This window comes from Jaculus jaculus, chromosome 4 (assembly GCF_020740685.1).
Source record: "Jaculus jaculus isolate mJacJac1 chromosome 4, mJacJac1.mat.Y.cur, whole genome shotgun sequence".
Classification (NCBI taxonomy): Eukaryota; Metazoa; Chordata; class Mammalia; order Rodentia; family Dipodidae; genus Jaculus; species Jaculus jaculus.
Window position 1 is genome coordinate 155833038 of NC_059105.1, and position 16307 is coordinate 155849344.

At 41.8% G+C, this 16307-nt stretch overlaps 1 protein-coding gene and 1 pseudogene across 1 annotated transcript in view; one reads left to right on the forward strand and one right to left on the reverse strand.

The window, feature by feature from the left end:
- Fyttd1 (forty-two-three domain containing 1) overlaps positions 1-16307 on the forward strand; it is a 59415-nt gene that overhangs the window by 12258 nt on the left and 30850 nt on the right. Inside the window, exon 3 of the mRNA XM_004671715.2 lies at positions 7066-7214. Coding sequence (XP_004671772.1) covers positions 7066-7214 — 149 coding nt within the window. The remainder of the gene's footprint in view (positions 1-7065; positions 7215-16307) is intronic.
- Positions 972-1099, reverse strand: LOC123460327 (annotated as a pseudogene).

Consider the following 16307-nt stretch of genomic DNA (forward strand, 5'->3'; position numbering starts at 1 on the left):
CACGTAAAACAGATGCACATGGTTGCGCATGTGTCTAGAGTTCATTTGCAATGGCTAGATGCCCTGGTGTGCCTATTCTTTCTCTAATAAATAAATAAAAGTAAATAAACTTTAAAAATGAAATAAAATTGAAGTGCAGTTATTGCCAATCCTCCTATCTCTGCCTTCTGATTCTTGGGATTAAAGGTATGTGCCACTATGCCCAGCTAGAAATACACACACACACTTATATATAATTTTTTTTTGTTGTTGTTTTTGTTTTTCGAGGTAGGGTCTCACTCTGGTCCAGGCTGACCTGGAATTAACTCTGTCATCTCAGGGTGGCCTTGAACTCATGGTCATCCTCCTACCTCTGCCTCCCGAGTGCTGGGATTAAAGGCGTGTGCCACCATGCCCGGCTTTATTTTTGATTTTTTGAGGTAGGTCTCACTCTTATCCAGGCTGACTAGGAATTGACTATGGAGTCTCAGGGTGGCTTCTAAATCATGGCAGTCCTCCTACCTCTGCCACCCAAGTGCTGGGATTAAAGGTATATGCCAACATGCCCAGCTAAAGTAGTTTTTAAAAGTAGTAATTAAGTATAATTAGGTTACAGCTCAGAGGTAGAGTACTTGTTTAGCATGTACGAGGCCCTGGGTTTAAGAACCAGAAAAAAAAAAAAATAGTAACTTAGGCCTGGGAGTTTAGCTCAGTGAGCATATGCCTCATGTGATGGCGATCTGAGTTTCATTCCACGTACCACCAAAAGATAAAGTTGTAACAAAATCTTAATAGTGCCAGGCATGGTGGTACACACTTTAATCCCAGCACATGGGGTGCTGAGTTCAAGGTCATCCTGCGATTACGTAGTGCATTCCAGTTTACTTGGGTAAAGCCAGGTCCAACCTCAAAGTCTTAATAGTTTGGTATGGCAATATGAAACTTAAAATAGAAAGGAATCTTTTATATGATAATAAAATGACTAGAAGTAATTAGTTTACGCACGTGCAAGACTTAGGGGAAGAAATCAGAATTTCTTTTTCAATTTTTTTTTTTCAATTAGCAATAATCGCGCCTCGGATAAACCTCATTGGCTACGATACTGCCACTGCGCAAAGCTCAAATTTTTTTTTATTAACAACTTTCATGATTATAAACAATATCCCATGGTAATGCCCTCCTTCCCCCACTTTCCCCTTTGAAACTCCATTCTCCATCATATCCCCTCCCCCTGTCAATCAGTCTCGCTTTTATTTTGATGTTACGATCTTTTCGTCCTATTACGATGTTCTTGTGTAGGTAGTGTCAGGCACTGTGAGGTCATGCATATCCAGGCCATTTTGTGTCTGGAGGAGTACATTGTAAGGAGTCTTATGCTTCCTTTGGCTCTTACATTCTTTCCACCACCTCTTCCGCAATAGACCCTGAGCCTTGGAAGGTGTGATAGAGATATTGCAGTGCTAAGCACTCCTGTCACTTCTTGCCAGCACCATGATGCCTTCTGAGTCATCCCAAGGTCACTGCCATCTGAAAAGAGAAGCTTCTGTAACCAAAAGTGAGAGTAGCATTAATATATGGGTATGAACATTAAGAGATGTGCTTACTGGGAAGTTTGATGAGCATTTAGCCAGACAGCAGCAGATGTTACACCCCTAGGGCTCATGACTAATCCTGTTTTAAGTTTTCAGTATTGGGGATGTATTCCCTCCAATGGAGTGGGCCTCCAGTCCAATTAAAGTTTAGTAGGTTTCCACCATGACAGACGTGCCACTATTACACCCATTGGCTCATTTGGCCTGGCTGACCAAATATAAGGCTTACAGTGTCTACTGTTGAGTATTTTCACCGGTGTTTTCTCTCTCTCCCATTGAACTGCATGCAGAATGGCTTCTTCCAGCTTTCTGTCAGCTGGTCTACATGGAGGAGGTTATCAGCTCAGTTCCATTAGGATTTCTCAGTGGCCTTACAGCCCAAATATGTGGAGTCTTCAGCAATAGGGTGGCAAAACAAGGGCCTTGGCAATGGCCTATAATGTTTTGGGGGCCTCAGGGACCTCCCTGGCCAACAACTCACTGAAAGGTATTCCATCCCTGGCACTGAAAATTTTCTAGCAACAATCTACAGCTCCTGAGTGTTCCATTGTTCAAAAAAGAAGGTTTCCATATGATTTATTTATTTTTTAATTTTTATTAGCATTTTCCATGATTATAAAAAAAATCCCATGGTAATTCCCTCCCCACCCCCAACACTTTCCCCTTTGAAATTCCATTCTCCATCATATTACCTCCCCATCTCAATCATTGTACCTACATATATACATTATCAACCTATTAAGTACCCTCCTCCCTTCCTGTCTCTTCCCTTTATGTCTCCGTTTCAACTTACTGGCCTCTGCTACTAAGTATTTTCATTCTCACACAGAAGCCCAGTCATCTGTAGCTAGGATCCACATATGAGAGAGAACATGTGGCGCTTGGCTTTCTGGGCCTGGGGTTACCTCACTTAGTATAATCCTTTTCAGATCCATCCATTTTCCTGCAAATTTCATAACTTCATTTTTCTTTACCGCTGGGTAGAACTCCATTGTATAAATGTGCCACATCTTCATTATCCACTCATCTGTTGAGGGACATCTAGGCTGGTTCCATCTCCCAGCTATTGTGAACCTAGCGGTAGTAAACAATGTTGAGCAAGTATTGTTAAGGTAATGAGATGAATCCTTTAGGATATATGCCTAGGAGTGCTATAGCTAGGTCATATGGTAGATCAATTTTTAGCTGTTTTAGGAACCTCCACACTGATTTCCACAATGGCTGGACCAGATTGCATTCCCACCAACAGTGCAGAAGGGTTCCTCTTTTTCCACATCCTTGCCAGCATTTATGGTCATTTGTTTTTATGCTGGTAGCCAATCTGATAGGAGTGAAATGGAATCTCAATGTAGTTTCAATCTGCGTTTCCCTGATGACTAGTGATGTAGAACATTTTTGTATATGTTTATATGCCATCTGTATTTCTTCTATTGAGAACTCTATTTAATTCCATAGCCCATTTTTAATTAGCTTGTTTGGTTTCTTATTATTTTTTTGAGTTCTTTGTATATTCTAGATATTAATCCTCTATCAGATATATAGCTGGCAAAGATTTTTTTTCCCATTCTGTAGGTTGCCTCTTTGCTTTTACAGTGTCCTTTGCTGTACAGAATCTTTGTAATTTCATGTGGTCCCAGTCTTTAATCTGTGGTTTCATTGCCTGAGCAATTGGGGTTATATTTAGGAAGTCTTTGCCAAGACCAATATGTTGCAGAGTTTCCCTTAGTTTTTTCTCTAGCACTAGTTTCAGAGTCTCAGGTCTGTTGTTAAGGTGTTTAATCCATTTGGACTTAATTATTGTGCATAGGGCGAGATTAGGATATATTTTCCTCCTTCTACAGATACATATGCAATTTTCCTAGCACCATTTGCTAAAGAGGTTGTCTTTTCTCCAATGAGTATTTTTGGCATTTTTGTTGAATATCAGGTGGCTATAGATACTTGGACTTACATCTGGGTCCTTTATTCTGTTCCATTGATCTACATGTCTGCTTTTGTGCCAGTTCCATGCTGTTTTTGTTATTGTGGCTCTGTAGTATAGGTTAAAATCAGGTATGGTGATACCACCAGCCTTATTTTTGTTGCTCAGTATTGTTTTAGATATTCTAGATTTTTTTAAATTGTTTTTTCTATTTCTGTGAAGAATGCCATTGAAATTTTGATGGGGATGGCATTAAATGTGTAGGTTGCTTTTGGTAAGATTGCCATTTTCACAATATTGATTCTTCCAATCCAGGAACAAGGGATGTCTTTCCATTTCCTAGTGTCTTCTGCAATTTCTCGCTTGAGTGTTTTTAAAGTTTTCAATGTAGAGATCCTTCATTTCCTTGATTAGGTTTATTCCAAGATACTTTATTTATTTATTTATTTTTTGATGCAAGTGTGAATGGGAGTGATTCTCTGATTTCATTCTCTGTGTGTGTGTTGTTAGCATATACTTCTGTGTGTTTATTTTGTATCCTGCTGCATGGCTGTAGGTGTTTATCAGCTCTAACAGTTTGCTGGTAGAGTCTTTAGGGTCCTTTATGTACAGAATCACATCATCTGCAAATAATGATAACTTGATCTCTTCCTTTCCAATTTGTATACCTTTTATGTGTGTCTCTTGCCTTATTGCCATGGCTAAGACTTCCAGAAGTATATTAAATAAAAGTGGGACAGAGGAGAACCTTGTTGTTTTGTTCCTGATAGTGGAAAAGCTTCCAGTTTTTCCCCATTTAGTAATATGTTGGCTGTAGGCTTGTCTTAAATAGTCTTTATTATATTGAGATATGTTCCTTCTATTCCCAGTCTCTGTAGGACTTTTATCATGAAGGGATGTTAGATTTTGTCAAATACTTTCTCTGCATCTAATGAGATGATCATGTGAATTTTGTCTTTCAGTCCATTTATATAATATATTTCATTTATCAGTTTGTGTATGTTGAACCATCCCTGCATCTCTGGGATAAAGCCTACTTGGTCAGGGTGAATGGTCTTTCTGATATATTCTTGTATTGTTTGCCAATATTTTGGTGAGAAATTTTGCGTCTATTTTCATGAGAGAGAATGATCTGTAATTTTCTTTTTTTTCTATCTTTGCCTGGTTTTGGTGTCAGAGTGATGCTGGCTTTGTAGAAGGAGTTTGGTAGGATTCCTTCTTTTTCTATTTTATGGAAAAGCTTAAGAAGCAATGGTGTTAGTTCTTCTCTGCAGGTCTGGTAAAATTCACCAGTGAATCCATCTGGGCCTAGACTGTTTTTAGTTGGGAGTTTTTTATTTTTATTTTTATTTTTTGTTTTTTCGAGGTAGGGTCTCACTCTGGTCCAGGCTGACCTGGAATTAACTCTGTAGTCTCAGGGTGGCCTTGAACTCATGGCAATCCTCCTACCTCTGCCTCCCGAGTGCTGGGATTAAAGGCGTGCGCCACCACGCCCAGCTTAGTTGGGAGTTTTTTTTTTTTTTTTTAATTATTTATTTTATTTATTTGAGAGCAACAGACACAGAGAGAAAGACAGAGGGAGAGAGAGAATGGGCGCGCCAGGGCTTCCAGCCTCTGCAAACGAACTCCAGACGCGTGCGCCCCCTTGTGCATCTGGCTAACGTGGGACCTGGGGAACCGAGCCTCGAACCAGGGTTCTTAGGCTTCACAGGCAAGCGCTTAACCGCTAAGCCATCTCTCCAGCCCAGTTGGGAGTTTTTTGATACTGCTTGGATCTCCATACTTGTATAGGTCTATTTTAAGTGATTAATCTCATCTTGATTTAATTTAGGTAGGTCATATAAATCAAGGAAATCACTCATTTCTTTCAGATTTTCATACCTAGTAAAAATATATGCTTTTATAGTATGTCCCTATGATTTTTTGAATTTCTCTTGGTATCTGTTATGTTGCCTTTTTCATCTATAATTTTATCAATTTGTGTCTCTTCTTTCTTTCTTTTGGTCAGATTTGCTAAGGGTGTATCAATCTTCTTTATCCTTTCAAAGAACCAACTCTTTGTTTCATTGATTTTTTGTTTGTTTGTTTGTTTCCATTAATTTCTGCTCCAATCTTTTTTATTTCTTCCTGTCTACTGATTTTCGGTTTGCCTTGTTTTTTTCCAAGGATTTAAGGTGAAGCATTAGGTTGTTTACTTGTAACCTTTCTAATTTCTTAATATAGGCACTTAATTAAGGCTATAAATTTCCCTCTTAGGACTGCCTTCATTGTCTCCTAAAGGTTTTGGTATGTTGTGTTCTCCTTAATCATTTGACTCTATGAATTTTTTGATATCCTTCTTGATTTCTTCATTGACCCATTCATCATTTAGTAGCATATCGTTTAGTTTCCATGATTTCATGTATGCTCTATAGCTTTTCTTGCTGTTGATTTAAGAAATCAGAATTTCACTGAGTCAACTTAGTGATGCAAAATGACTTGAATAGGTGAGGAAATCGCCATATTTCTAAGTCAGACGATGCTGTAAAGATGCTTGAAGTTAACTATAAGCAATCTGATATATTTTTTTAAAGGTGTTATTTTCATTTATCTATTTGAGGCAGAGAGGGGGAGGAGAGAGAGAGAGTGTGAGTGAGTGAGAGAATGAGAATGGGCATACCAGGACCTCTAGTCACTGCATGTGCCACCCTGTGCATCTGGCTTACGTGGAACCTGGAGAATCAGACCTGGGTCCTTAGGCTTCACAGGCATGCGCCTTAACCACTAAGCCATCTCTCCAACACCCAAATTTGATAGTTTTACTAAATCAGTAAAGGAAATTATTACTTAGCCACAGAAAACTGGCTTATGAACATAGCACCTCATTAATGAAAGAGTATACATCCTCAAAAGCACATGGGAAATGTTTACTTTCACTAGTAATCTTCAGGTGTAGTGGTGCATGCCTTTGATATTAGTACTTTTTAGGTAGAGGTAGGAGAATTGCTGTGATTCTAAGCCAGTCTGAGACTACATAGTGAATTCCAAATCAGCCTGAGCTAGAGTAAGACCCTACCTCGAGATACAAACAAACAACAACAAAAAGAAAGAAAGAAAAACAAAACCAAGTTTTAGGGCTGGAGAGATGTCTTAGTGGTTAAAGCCCTCAACTGTAAAGCCTAAGGACCCAGGTTCCATTCCTGAGTACCCACGTTAAAAATCCCAAAAAAAGAAATAAAAAAGAAATTTCCAGCTGGGTGTGGTGGCACACACCTTTAATCCCAGCACTTGGGGGACAGAGGTAGAAGGATTGCCATGAGTTGGAGGCCACCTAGAGACTGCATAGTGAATTCTAGGTCAGCCTGGGTTAGAGTGAGACCCTACCTCAAAAAAAAAAAAGTTACTTTTGCACAAATGCAGTATAGATTATCTTATTGAGAATTTAATGATGGTCTGGGGATGCAGTTCAGTGGTAGAACATTTGCCTAACACATGTGAGGCCCTAGGTATGATTCTGAGTGCTCATATAAACCACCCAGCTTGAGAGCTCTCAAATGCATTCTAAATTGATACTCTATTTCTTTTCTTCTCCAGGATTTGGTAAAACTAGTATGACCCGTAGAGGAAGAGTCCTGCCTGGAAAGAGACGTCCTTACGGAGTTATCACCGGCCTTGCAGCTAGAAAAACAACTGGCATTCGAAAAGGAATTAGTCCTATGAACCGTCCTCCTCTAAGTGACAAGGTAGAAGGATGGCTTAATCCTGAACTGGATATCCTTTTCCTTTATTTACACTAATATTTTTATTAGTAAGCTTTAGAGAATTTTGGTTCTTATATATTATTTATGGTGCTAGGAATTGATCTCAAAGCCTTAGACATGTTAAATAAGTACTATGCCACTGAGCTTTATGTCCCCAACCCTGATTTTTAATTTTTTTTTTTCCAGCGCGACCATGTTACTACATTTAATGAAGACCTTGTTTTGAATATTTGGTATTGCATAAAATCTGGTTTTTAATTTTTAAAAAGTTTTTTTTTTTTTTATGAGAGAGAGAAAGAAAGAGAGAGAGGGGTGGGGGAGAGGAAGAGGAAGAAAGAAAGAATATGGACACACCAGGACCTTCAGTCTCTGCAGGCAAACTCGACATGTATGTACCACCATGTGCATCTGGCTTTACATGGGTCCTGGAAAATTGAACCTTTCTCCAGCAAGCACCTTAACTGCTAAGCCATCTCTTCAACCCCTGATTTTTAATTTTTTGAAACAGTCTGAATTAGGCCAGGCTGGTCTCAAAACTCACTATAGAACTGAGACTGGCCTTAAAGTTCTTTCTCTTTTTCTTTTTAATATTTATTGAGTTATTAATGGATTTTTCAGAGTAGGTTCTCAGTCTAGACCAGGCTGATCTGGAACTCACTCTAGTCCTAGGCTGGCTGGGAACTCACAGGGATCCTCCTACCTCTGCCTCAGAAGTGCTGGGATTAACCACCATGCTCAGCTTTGGCCTTGAATTTCTGAATTCCCTGCTTCCACCTCCTAAGTGCTGCAATTATAAGCAGTTTGCTACTTTGTCTAACTCCTGTGATTATTTTGTTTGTTTGTTTGTTTATGTATTTATTTATTTATTTGTTAGAGCGAGAGAGAATGAGGCAGAGAGAGAGGGAATGGGCACACCAGGGCCTCCCACCACTGCAGACGAACTCCAGATGCATGCGCCACCTTGTGCATCTGATTTATGAGGGTCCCGGGAAATTGAACCAAGGTCCTTTGGCTTTGCAGGCAAGCACCTTAATGACCAAGCTATCTTTCTGGCCCCTGTGATTACTGTGAGGGCTGGAGTTTTCTTGCAGTGGCTTGAGGTCCTGGCCCACCCATATTCATATTTTCTCTCTCTCAATAAAATGTTAAAAAATTACTTTGAGGCTTAATAATAATAATTATCATTATTTGAGGTAGAGTCTCACTGTAGCCCAGGCTGACCTGCTAAACCATCTCTCCAGCCCTTTTTTTTTTTTTTTTTCTCAGGTAGGGTCTTCTTCCAGCCCAGGCTGACCTAGAATTCACTATGTAGTCTCAGGGTGGCCTCAACGTCATGGCGATCCTCCTACCTCTGCCTCCCGAGTGCTGGGATTAAAGACATGCACCACCATGCCCAGCTTAAATTTTTTAAAAATAATTTATTGACAACTTCTATACTTAAAACATGATAATTCCCTCCCCTCCCCCACTTTCCCCTTCACAACTCCACTCTCTATCATAACCCCTCCCTCTCTCCATTAGTCTCTCTTTTATTGTGATGGCATTGCCTTTTTCTCCTATTATGTGGGTCTTGTGAAGATATTGCTAAGCACTGTGAGGTCATAGATATCAAGGCCAATTTCTGTCTGGACAGTTGCATGGTAAGGAGTGGTACCCTTATGTATTAGTCAGGGTTCTCTAGAGGGACAGAACTGCTAGAACAAATTATTTTAAAAAGGGAATTTATAAGGCTGGGCATGGTGGCACACGCCTTTAATCCCAGCACTCGGGAGGCAGAGGTAGGAGAATTGCCATGAGTTCGCAGCCACCCTGAGACTCCATAGTGAATACCAGGTCAGCCTGGTCTAGAGTGAGACCCTATGTCGAAAAACCCAAAAAAAAGGGGAGGGGGAATTTATTGGATTAGTTTACGATAGTCCAATAGCAGTTGCAGGCCCAAGAATCAGGGAACCTGGTAGCTGCTCAGTCCATGTGGCCAGATGCCTCAGCAGTCCTGATCCTGCACTGCAGATGGCACCAGAAGGCCTGAAGGCTTACAGAGGAGCCACTGGGTTTTGATTCACTCGGGTCTTCAGTTGATGCTGGTCTTCAGTCCGTGCTCGTCTTCAATCCAAGCTGAAAGGCAGCTAGCAGCTCTGGCAGCCAAGTGGGAAGAAGGAAGGGGCTCTTTTCACTCAGAGCTTCCTTATATGAAGTCCCCCTCTGAGCAGGGCCACCTGCTCTGGGGGAAGGGCTCATTCTGGGGGAAGGATTTCCTCCTTCAGTTCTTGGAAGCAACCTCAAGGATCCACCCAAAAGGGATTTCTGTTGATTACTAAACAGATCAAGTCGGCAACACCTTAACTATCACAAGTCCATCCCTTATCAACTTGACACCAAACCATATCTCCTTTCATCATACTTAAGTTCCAAATGAAAACAGTAACAAGCTCATAATTCCACCTAACATGTTATAACTATCCCACATTCAACAGAAACCAAAAAATCTTCCCCACAACACAAAGCTTAGTCTCTAATATAAATTCAACAACAGTTAGCTAGTGATATAATCTTAATATTGGTGTAGATATGTACAAACACTTCATGTCAAAGTAGGACAGAAACATTGCAGTTACAATCCTTGTTTCTGTACTGGTCATGTGGCCTTAGCTGGTATTTGTAATTGCCTTCTTCTACTACCCATTCTGTATTTTCTCCACCTTCAGCAAGCACCTCAGCAGGTTTTGGTTCTTTACGGGGGGGGGGGGAGGGTGACCCATACCTTCATTCCTGAAGGATCTGGGCCATTTATCACACTACTTCTACTGGGTTGTCGCAATCGTCCATTGACTTTGATAACAGGGCATGGTAACACTACGAGACATCCTAAAGACATCCTGCACTCCAGACATGCTCTTCCTTACCTCCACTGCGGAGGAGTAGTCCAATTTCCCCCTGGTAGTCGGGATCAATCATCCTTGCTATCATTGTAACTCCTTTCTCAGCCTGTTCACTCAAGGGCATTAGGAGTCCAAAGTGACCAAGGGAAAGAGTTAGCCTCCAGTTCAATGGAATGTTCTTTGTGTCTCCTGGCAAAAGCACTCCCCTCTCTGGAATAGACCAGCAGAGTGTAAGGTTGCGGGAACAGGAAGCAAAAATTTAGCTAATGGGCCTCTTGGGGTGATGGTAAGTGGGATCATTCCCATTTCCACCTCTTTCTTTATATAATATTTTTTTAATTTTTTTTAAAGTATTATTTATTTATTTATTTGAGAGCGACAGACACAGAGAGAAAGACAGATAGAGGGAGAGCGAGAGAGTGGGCGTGCCAGGGCTTCCAGCCTCTGCAAACGAACTCCAGACGCGTGCGCCCCCTTGTGCATCTGGCTAACGTGGGACCTGGGGAACCGAGCCTCGAACCAGGGTCCTTAGGCTTCACAGGCAAGCGCTTAACCACTAAGCCATCTCTCCAGCCCTTTATATAATATTTTATTTATATTTAAGAAAGAGAAAAAAGGAGAGAGAGAGAGAATGGGTGCACCAGGGCTTGCAGCCTTGCAGCTAAACTTCAGATGCATACACCACCTTGTGCATCTGGCTTACGTGGGTCCTGGGGAATCAAGCCTCAAACTGGGGTCCTTAGGCTTCACAGACAAGCACTTAACCACTTAACCACTAAACCATCTCTCCAGCCCCCATTTCCACCTCTAGCAGAAACAGTACCATGTATAGGACGCTGATTCAGAACATGTACAGCCTGCTGGAGGACACTCCCCTAGCTCTCCAAGGTCTTGCCACCTGGTTGGCTCTGTAGCTGTTTCTTTAAAAGGCTATTCCACCGTTCTTATCAAGCCAGCTGCTTCAGGATGATGAGGCACATGGTAAGACCAGTGAATTCCATGATCATGAGCCCACTGCTGTACTTCCTTGGCAGTGAAGTGAGTTCCTTGGTCAGAAGCAATGCTGTATGGAATGCCATGATGGTGGAGAAGGCATTCTGTAAGCCCACGGATGGTAGTTTTGACAGAAGCACTATGTGCAGGAAGGGCAAATGCATACCCAGAAAAAGTGTCTATTCCAGTAAGGATAAAATGCTGCCCTTTCCATGATGGAAGTGGTCCAGTGTAGTCAACCTGCCACCAGGTTGCTGGCTGGTCACCCTGAGGACTACCACCATATGGGGGTTCAGAGTTAGTCTGTGCTGCTTTCAAATTTGGCACTCAGCAGTAGCCGTAGCCAGGTCAGCCGTAATTAGTGGAAGTCCATGTTGTTGGGCCCATGAATAGCCTGCATCTCTGACTCTATGGTCACTTCCTTCATGGGCCCATTGGGCAATGACAGAAGTGGTTGAGGAAAGAGTTGACCACTATCCACAGAACGGGTCAGCTTATCTACTTGATTATTACAGTCATCCTCCAATTAGGTCACCTTCTGATGAGCATTAACATGGGACACAAGTATCTTTATATCCTTTGCCCATTCAGAGAGTTCTGTCCACATACATCTTCCCCAAATGTCCTTCTCACCAATTTTCCAATTGTGCTCTTTCCAAGTCCTGGACCAGCCAACCAAACCATTGGCCATAGTCCATGAATCAGTGTATAACTGCACATCTGGCCATTTTTCTTTCCAAGCAAAATGCACAACAATGTGCACTGCCCAAAGTTCTACCCACTGTGAAGGCTTCACTTTGCCACAGTCCTTCAGAGTTGTTCCAGAAAGAGGCTGTTATGCTGCAGCTGTCCACTTCTGGGAGGTGCCCACATAACATACTGAACCATCTGTAAACCATGCCCTTGCCCTCTCCTACTCAATTGATCATAGAGCACACCTCATGATATCATAGGTGCATGCTTGGGAACAGAAGGCATTGTAACAGGAGTAACAGCTATAGGCATTTGGGCAAGTTCCTCATGTAAATTACTTGTATTTTCAGGGCCTGCTGGAACCTGATTACATATATACCACTTCCACTTTATGATGGAGTGCTGCTTTGTACACCCACCTCATAATGGGCAGCTCAGGTCTCATAGTAACTTTATGGCCCATTGTCAAACATTTGGTTTCCACTAAGGCCCAGTGGTAGGCCAAGAGCTGTCTCTCAAAGGGAGAATAATCCCCCACCTCTTCCGCAATTGGCCCAGAGCCTTGGGTGTGATAAAGATGTTTCAGTGCTGGATACCACTCTGTCACTTCGTCTCAGCACTGGGTTGCCTTTTGGGTCATCCCAGTGGTCACTACCATCTGAAAAGAGAAGCTTCTCTAACCAAAAGTAATAGTAGCATTAATAAATGAATATGAACATTAAGTGTAGTGCTTTCAGTGCAGTTTGGTGAGAATAATATATGCATTTAGCTCATGACCGCCCCTGCTTAATAAAAATTTTAAAAAATAAACCTTGACATTCAATCAGAATGTATTTCTGCATTCTCAAATAGTTGTCTTTTGAAAAAATATATTTGTTTATTTATTTGCAAACAGAGAAAGAAAATGGGCACACTAGGGCCTCTGGTTCTGCAAACACTTCAGATGCACGGGCCACTGGGTACTGGGTAATAGAACCAGGGTTGTTAGGCCCTTTAGGCACAGGCCTTAAACATTAAGCCACCTCTCCAGCCTTTTTTTAAAATGATTTAAAAAATATTTTTTATTTTTATTTATTTATTTGAGAGTGACAGAGAAAGAAAGAGGCAGATAGAGAGAAAGAGAATGGGCATGCCAGGGCCTCCAGCCACTGCAAACAAACTCCAGATATGTGCGCCCCCTTGTGCATCTGGCTAACTTGGGTCCTGGGGAATCGAGCCTCGAACCAGAGTCCTTAGGCTTCACAGGCAAGCTCTTAACCGCTAAGCCATCTCTCCAGCCCTTTTTTAAAAAAAAAGTTTTACTCTCTATTTGTTATCTAGATTTTTTCCCTTTTTTTTTTGACAACTTCCATGATTGTAAAAAATATCCCATGGTAATTCTTTCCTTCCCCCCACTTTCCCCTTTGAAACTCTATTCTCCATAATATCACTTTCCCACTCAGTCACTCTCTTTTATTGTCATGATCTTTTCCTTCTCTTATGGTGAGCTTTTGTAGGTAGTGTCAGGCACTGTGAGGTCATGGATGTCCAGGCCATTTTGTGTCTGGAGGAGCATGTTGTAGGGAGTCCTACCCTTCCTTTGGCTCTTTCATTATTTTTTTTAAAAATATTATTTATTTATCTGACAGAGAAAGAAGGAGGGGGGTAGAGAGAATGGGTGCACCAGGGCCTCCAGCCACTGCAGATGAACTCCAGATGCATGTGCCCCCTTGTGCATCTGGCTATATGTGGGTCCTGGGCAATTGAACCTGGGTCCTTTGGATTTGCAGACAAACATCTTAACCACTGAGCCATCCCTCCAACATGGCTTGTACATTCTTTCTGCCATCTCTTCCTCAATGGACCCTGAGCCTTGGAAGGTGTGATAGAGATATTGTAGTGCTGAGCACTCCTCTGTCACTTCTCAGCACTGTGATGCTCTCTGAGTAATCCCAAGGTCACTGCCATCTGAAAAGAGAAGATTCTCTAACCAAAAGTGAGAGTAGTATTAATATAAGGGTATGAACATTAAGATAAGTGCTTACTGGGTAGCTTGATGAGCATAGTATATACATTTAGTCATACAGCAGCAGACGTTATACCCCTAGGCCTCATGACTACCTCTGTTTTAGGTTTTCAGTATCAGGGATATATTCCCTCCCATGCAGTGAGCCTCCAGTACTATTAGAGGGCTGTTGGCTTCCCCCATAGCAGATGTGCTACTATTGGTACCTGTTGGCTCATTTGGCCTGGCTGGGCAAATACAAGGCTTGCAGTGTCAAATGCTGATTATCTTCAGTGAGGATTTCTCTCTCTCCATGCAGAGTGGCTTCTTCCAGCTTTCTGTCAGCTGGTCTACATGGAGGAGGTTATCAGCTCAGCTCTAGCAGGATTTCTCAGTGACCTTGCAGCCCAAGTATGTGGAGTCTTCAGCAGTAGGGTTTTAACATCTATTCCTGATGGGAAACCATGGGCTTCAGCAATGGCCTGTAATGTTTTGGGGGCTTCAGGGACCTCCCTTGCCAACAACTCCCTGGAAGATATTCCATTCCTGGCACTGAAAATTTTCTAGTAACTATCTATGGCACCTTTCCTTTATATCTCTTTTTTAGTTTTTGGCCTCTGCTACCAGTTTTCTTCTTACTCATATAGAAGTCCAATCAATTGTAGCTAGGATCCACATATGAGAGAGAAAATGTGACCTTTGGCTGCCTGGGCCTGGATTACCTCACTAAGTATAATCCTTCCTAGATCCATCCATTTTCTTGAAAATTTCGTAACTTCATTTTTCTTTGCCGCTGAGTAGAACTCCTTTGTGTAAATGTGCCACATCTTCATTATCCACTCATCAGTTGAGGGACATCTAGGCTCTTGCCATTTCCCAGCTGTTGTGAATAGAGCAGCAATAAACATGGTTGAGCAAGTATCTCTAAAGTAGTGAGACAAGTCCTTAGGATATATGCCTAGGAGTGGAATAGCTGGGTTATATGTAGATCTGGTTTTGGCTGTCTCAAGAACTTCCACACTGATTTCCACAATGGCTAGTCCTGATTGCATTCCCACGAACAGTATAGAAGGACTCCTCTTTTTCCATATTCTTGGCACCATTTATGGTCATTTGTTTTCATGATGGTAGCCAATCTGAAAGGAGTGAGATGGAATCTCAACGTAGTTTTTTTTTCTAATTTGTTTTTGATTTATTAACGACTTCCATGATTATAAACAATATCCCATGGTAATGGCCTCTCTCACCCCACTTTCCCCTTTGACACTGCATTCTCCATCATGTCCTCTACCCCTCTCAATCAGTTTCTCTTTTATTTTGATGTCATGATCTTTTCCTCCTATTATGATGGTCTTGTGTAGGTAGTGTCAAGCACTGTGAGGTCATGGATATCCAGGCCATTTTGTGTCTGGGGGGAGCATGTTGTAAGGAGTCCTATGCTTCCCTTGGCTCTTGCATTCTTTCTTCCACCTCTTCTGCAATAGACCCTGAGTCTTGGAAGGTGTGATAGAGATACTGCACTGCTGAGCACTCCTGTCACTTCTTGCCAGCACCATGATGCCTCTGAGTCATCCCAAGGTCACTGCTGACTGAAAAGAGAAGATTCTCTACCAAAAGTGAGAGTAGCATTAATATAAGGGCATGAACATTAAGAGAAGTGCTTAATGGGCAGTTTGATAAGCATAGTGTATATATTTAGCCAGACAGCAGCAGATGTTACACCCTTAGAGCTCATGACTAACCCTGTTTTAAATTTTCACTATCACGGAGGTATTCCCTCCCACGGAGTGGGCCTCCAGTCCAATTAGAGGGCAGCTGGTTTCCACTATGAGAGATGTGCCACTATTGCACCTGTTGGTTCATTTGGCCTGGCTGGCAAAATAAAAGGCTTGCAGTGTCCACTGTTGAGTATCTTCACTCGTGATTTCTCTTTCTCCAATAGAACTGTATGCAGAATGGCTTCTTCCAGCTTTCTGTCAGCTGGTCTACATGGAGGAGGTTATTAGCTCAGATCAAGCAGGATTTCTCAGTGGTCTTACAGCCCAAGTATGTGGAGTCTTCAGCAATAGGGTCTTACCATCTATTCCTGGTGGGAAACCAAGTGCCTTGGCAGTGGCCTATAAGGTTTTGGGGGCCTCAGGGACCTCCCTTGCCAACAACTCACTGGAAGGTATTCTATCCCTGATACTGAAAGTTTTCTAGCAACAATCTACAGCTCCTGAGTGTTCCGTTGCCCAAAAAAGAAGGTTTCCATATGATTTATTTATATCCTCTTAGATTTTGATTAGCCCTCCCTCCACCTTTCCTTTTCTAAGTGTTTTTCCCTGACCTCACTTTGGGCCTTTTCACCCCCATTAATCTATTCTTCTACTGAAATATATACAATACCATCCTATTAAGTACCCCCTTCCCTTCCTTTCTCTCTTTTCTAGCTTATTTGCCTTTTTATGTGTGTCTCTTGCCTTATTGCTCTCTCTAAGACTTCTAGTACTATATTAAATAACAGTGGGGACACTGTTTTATTTC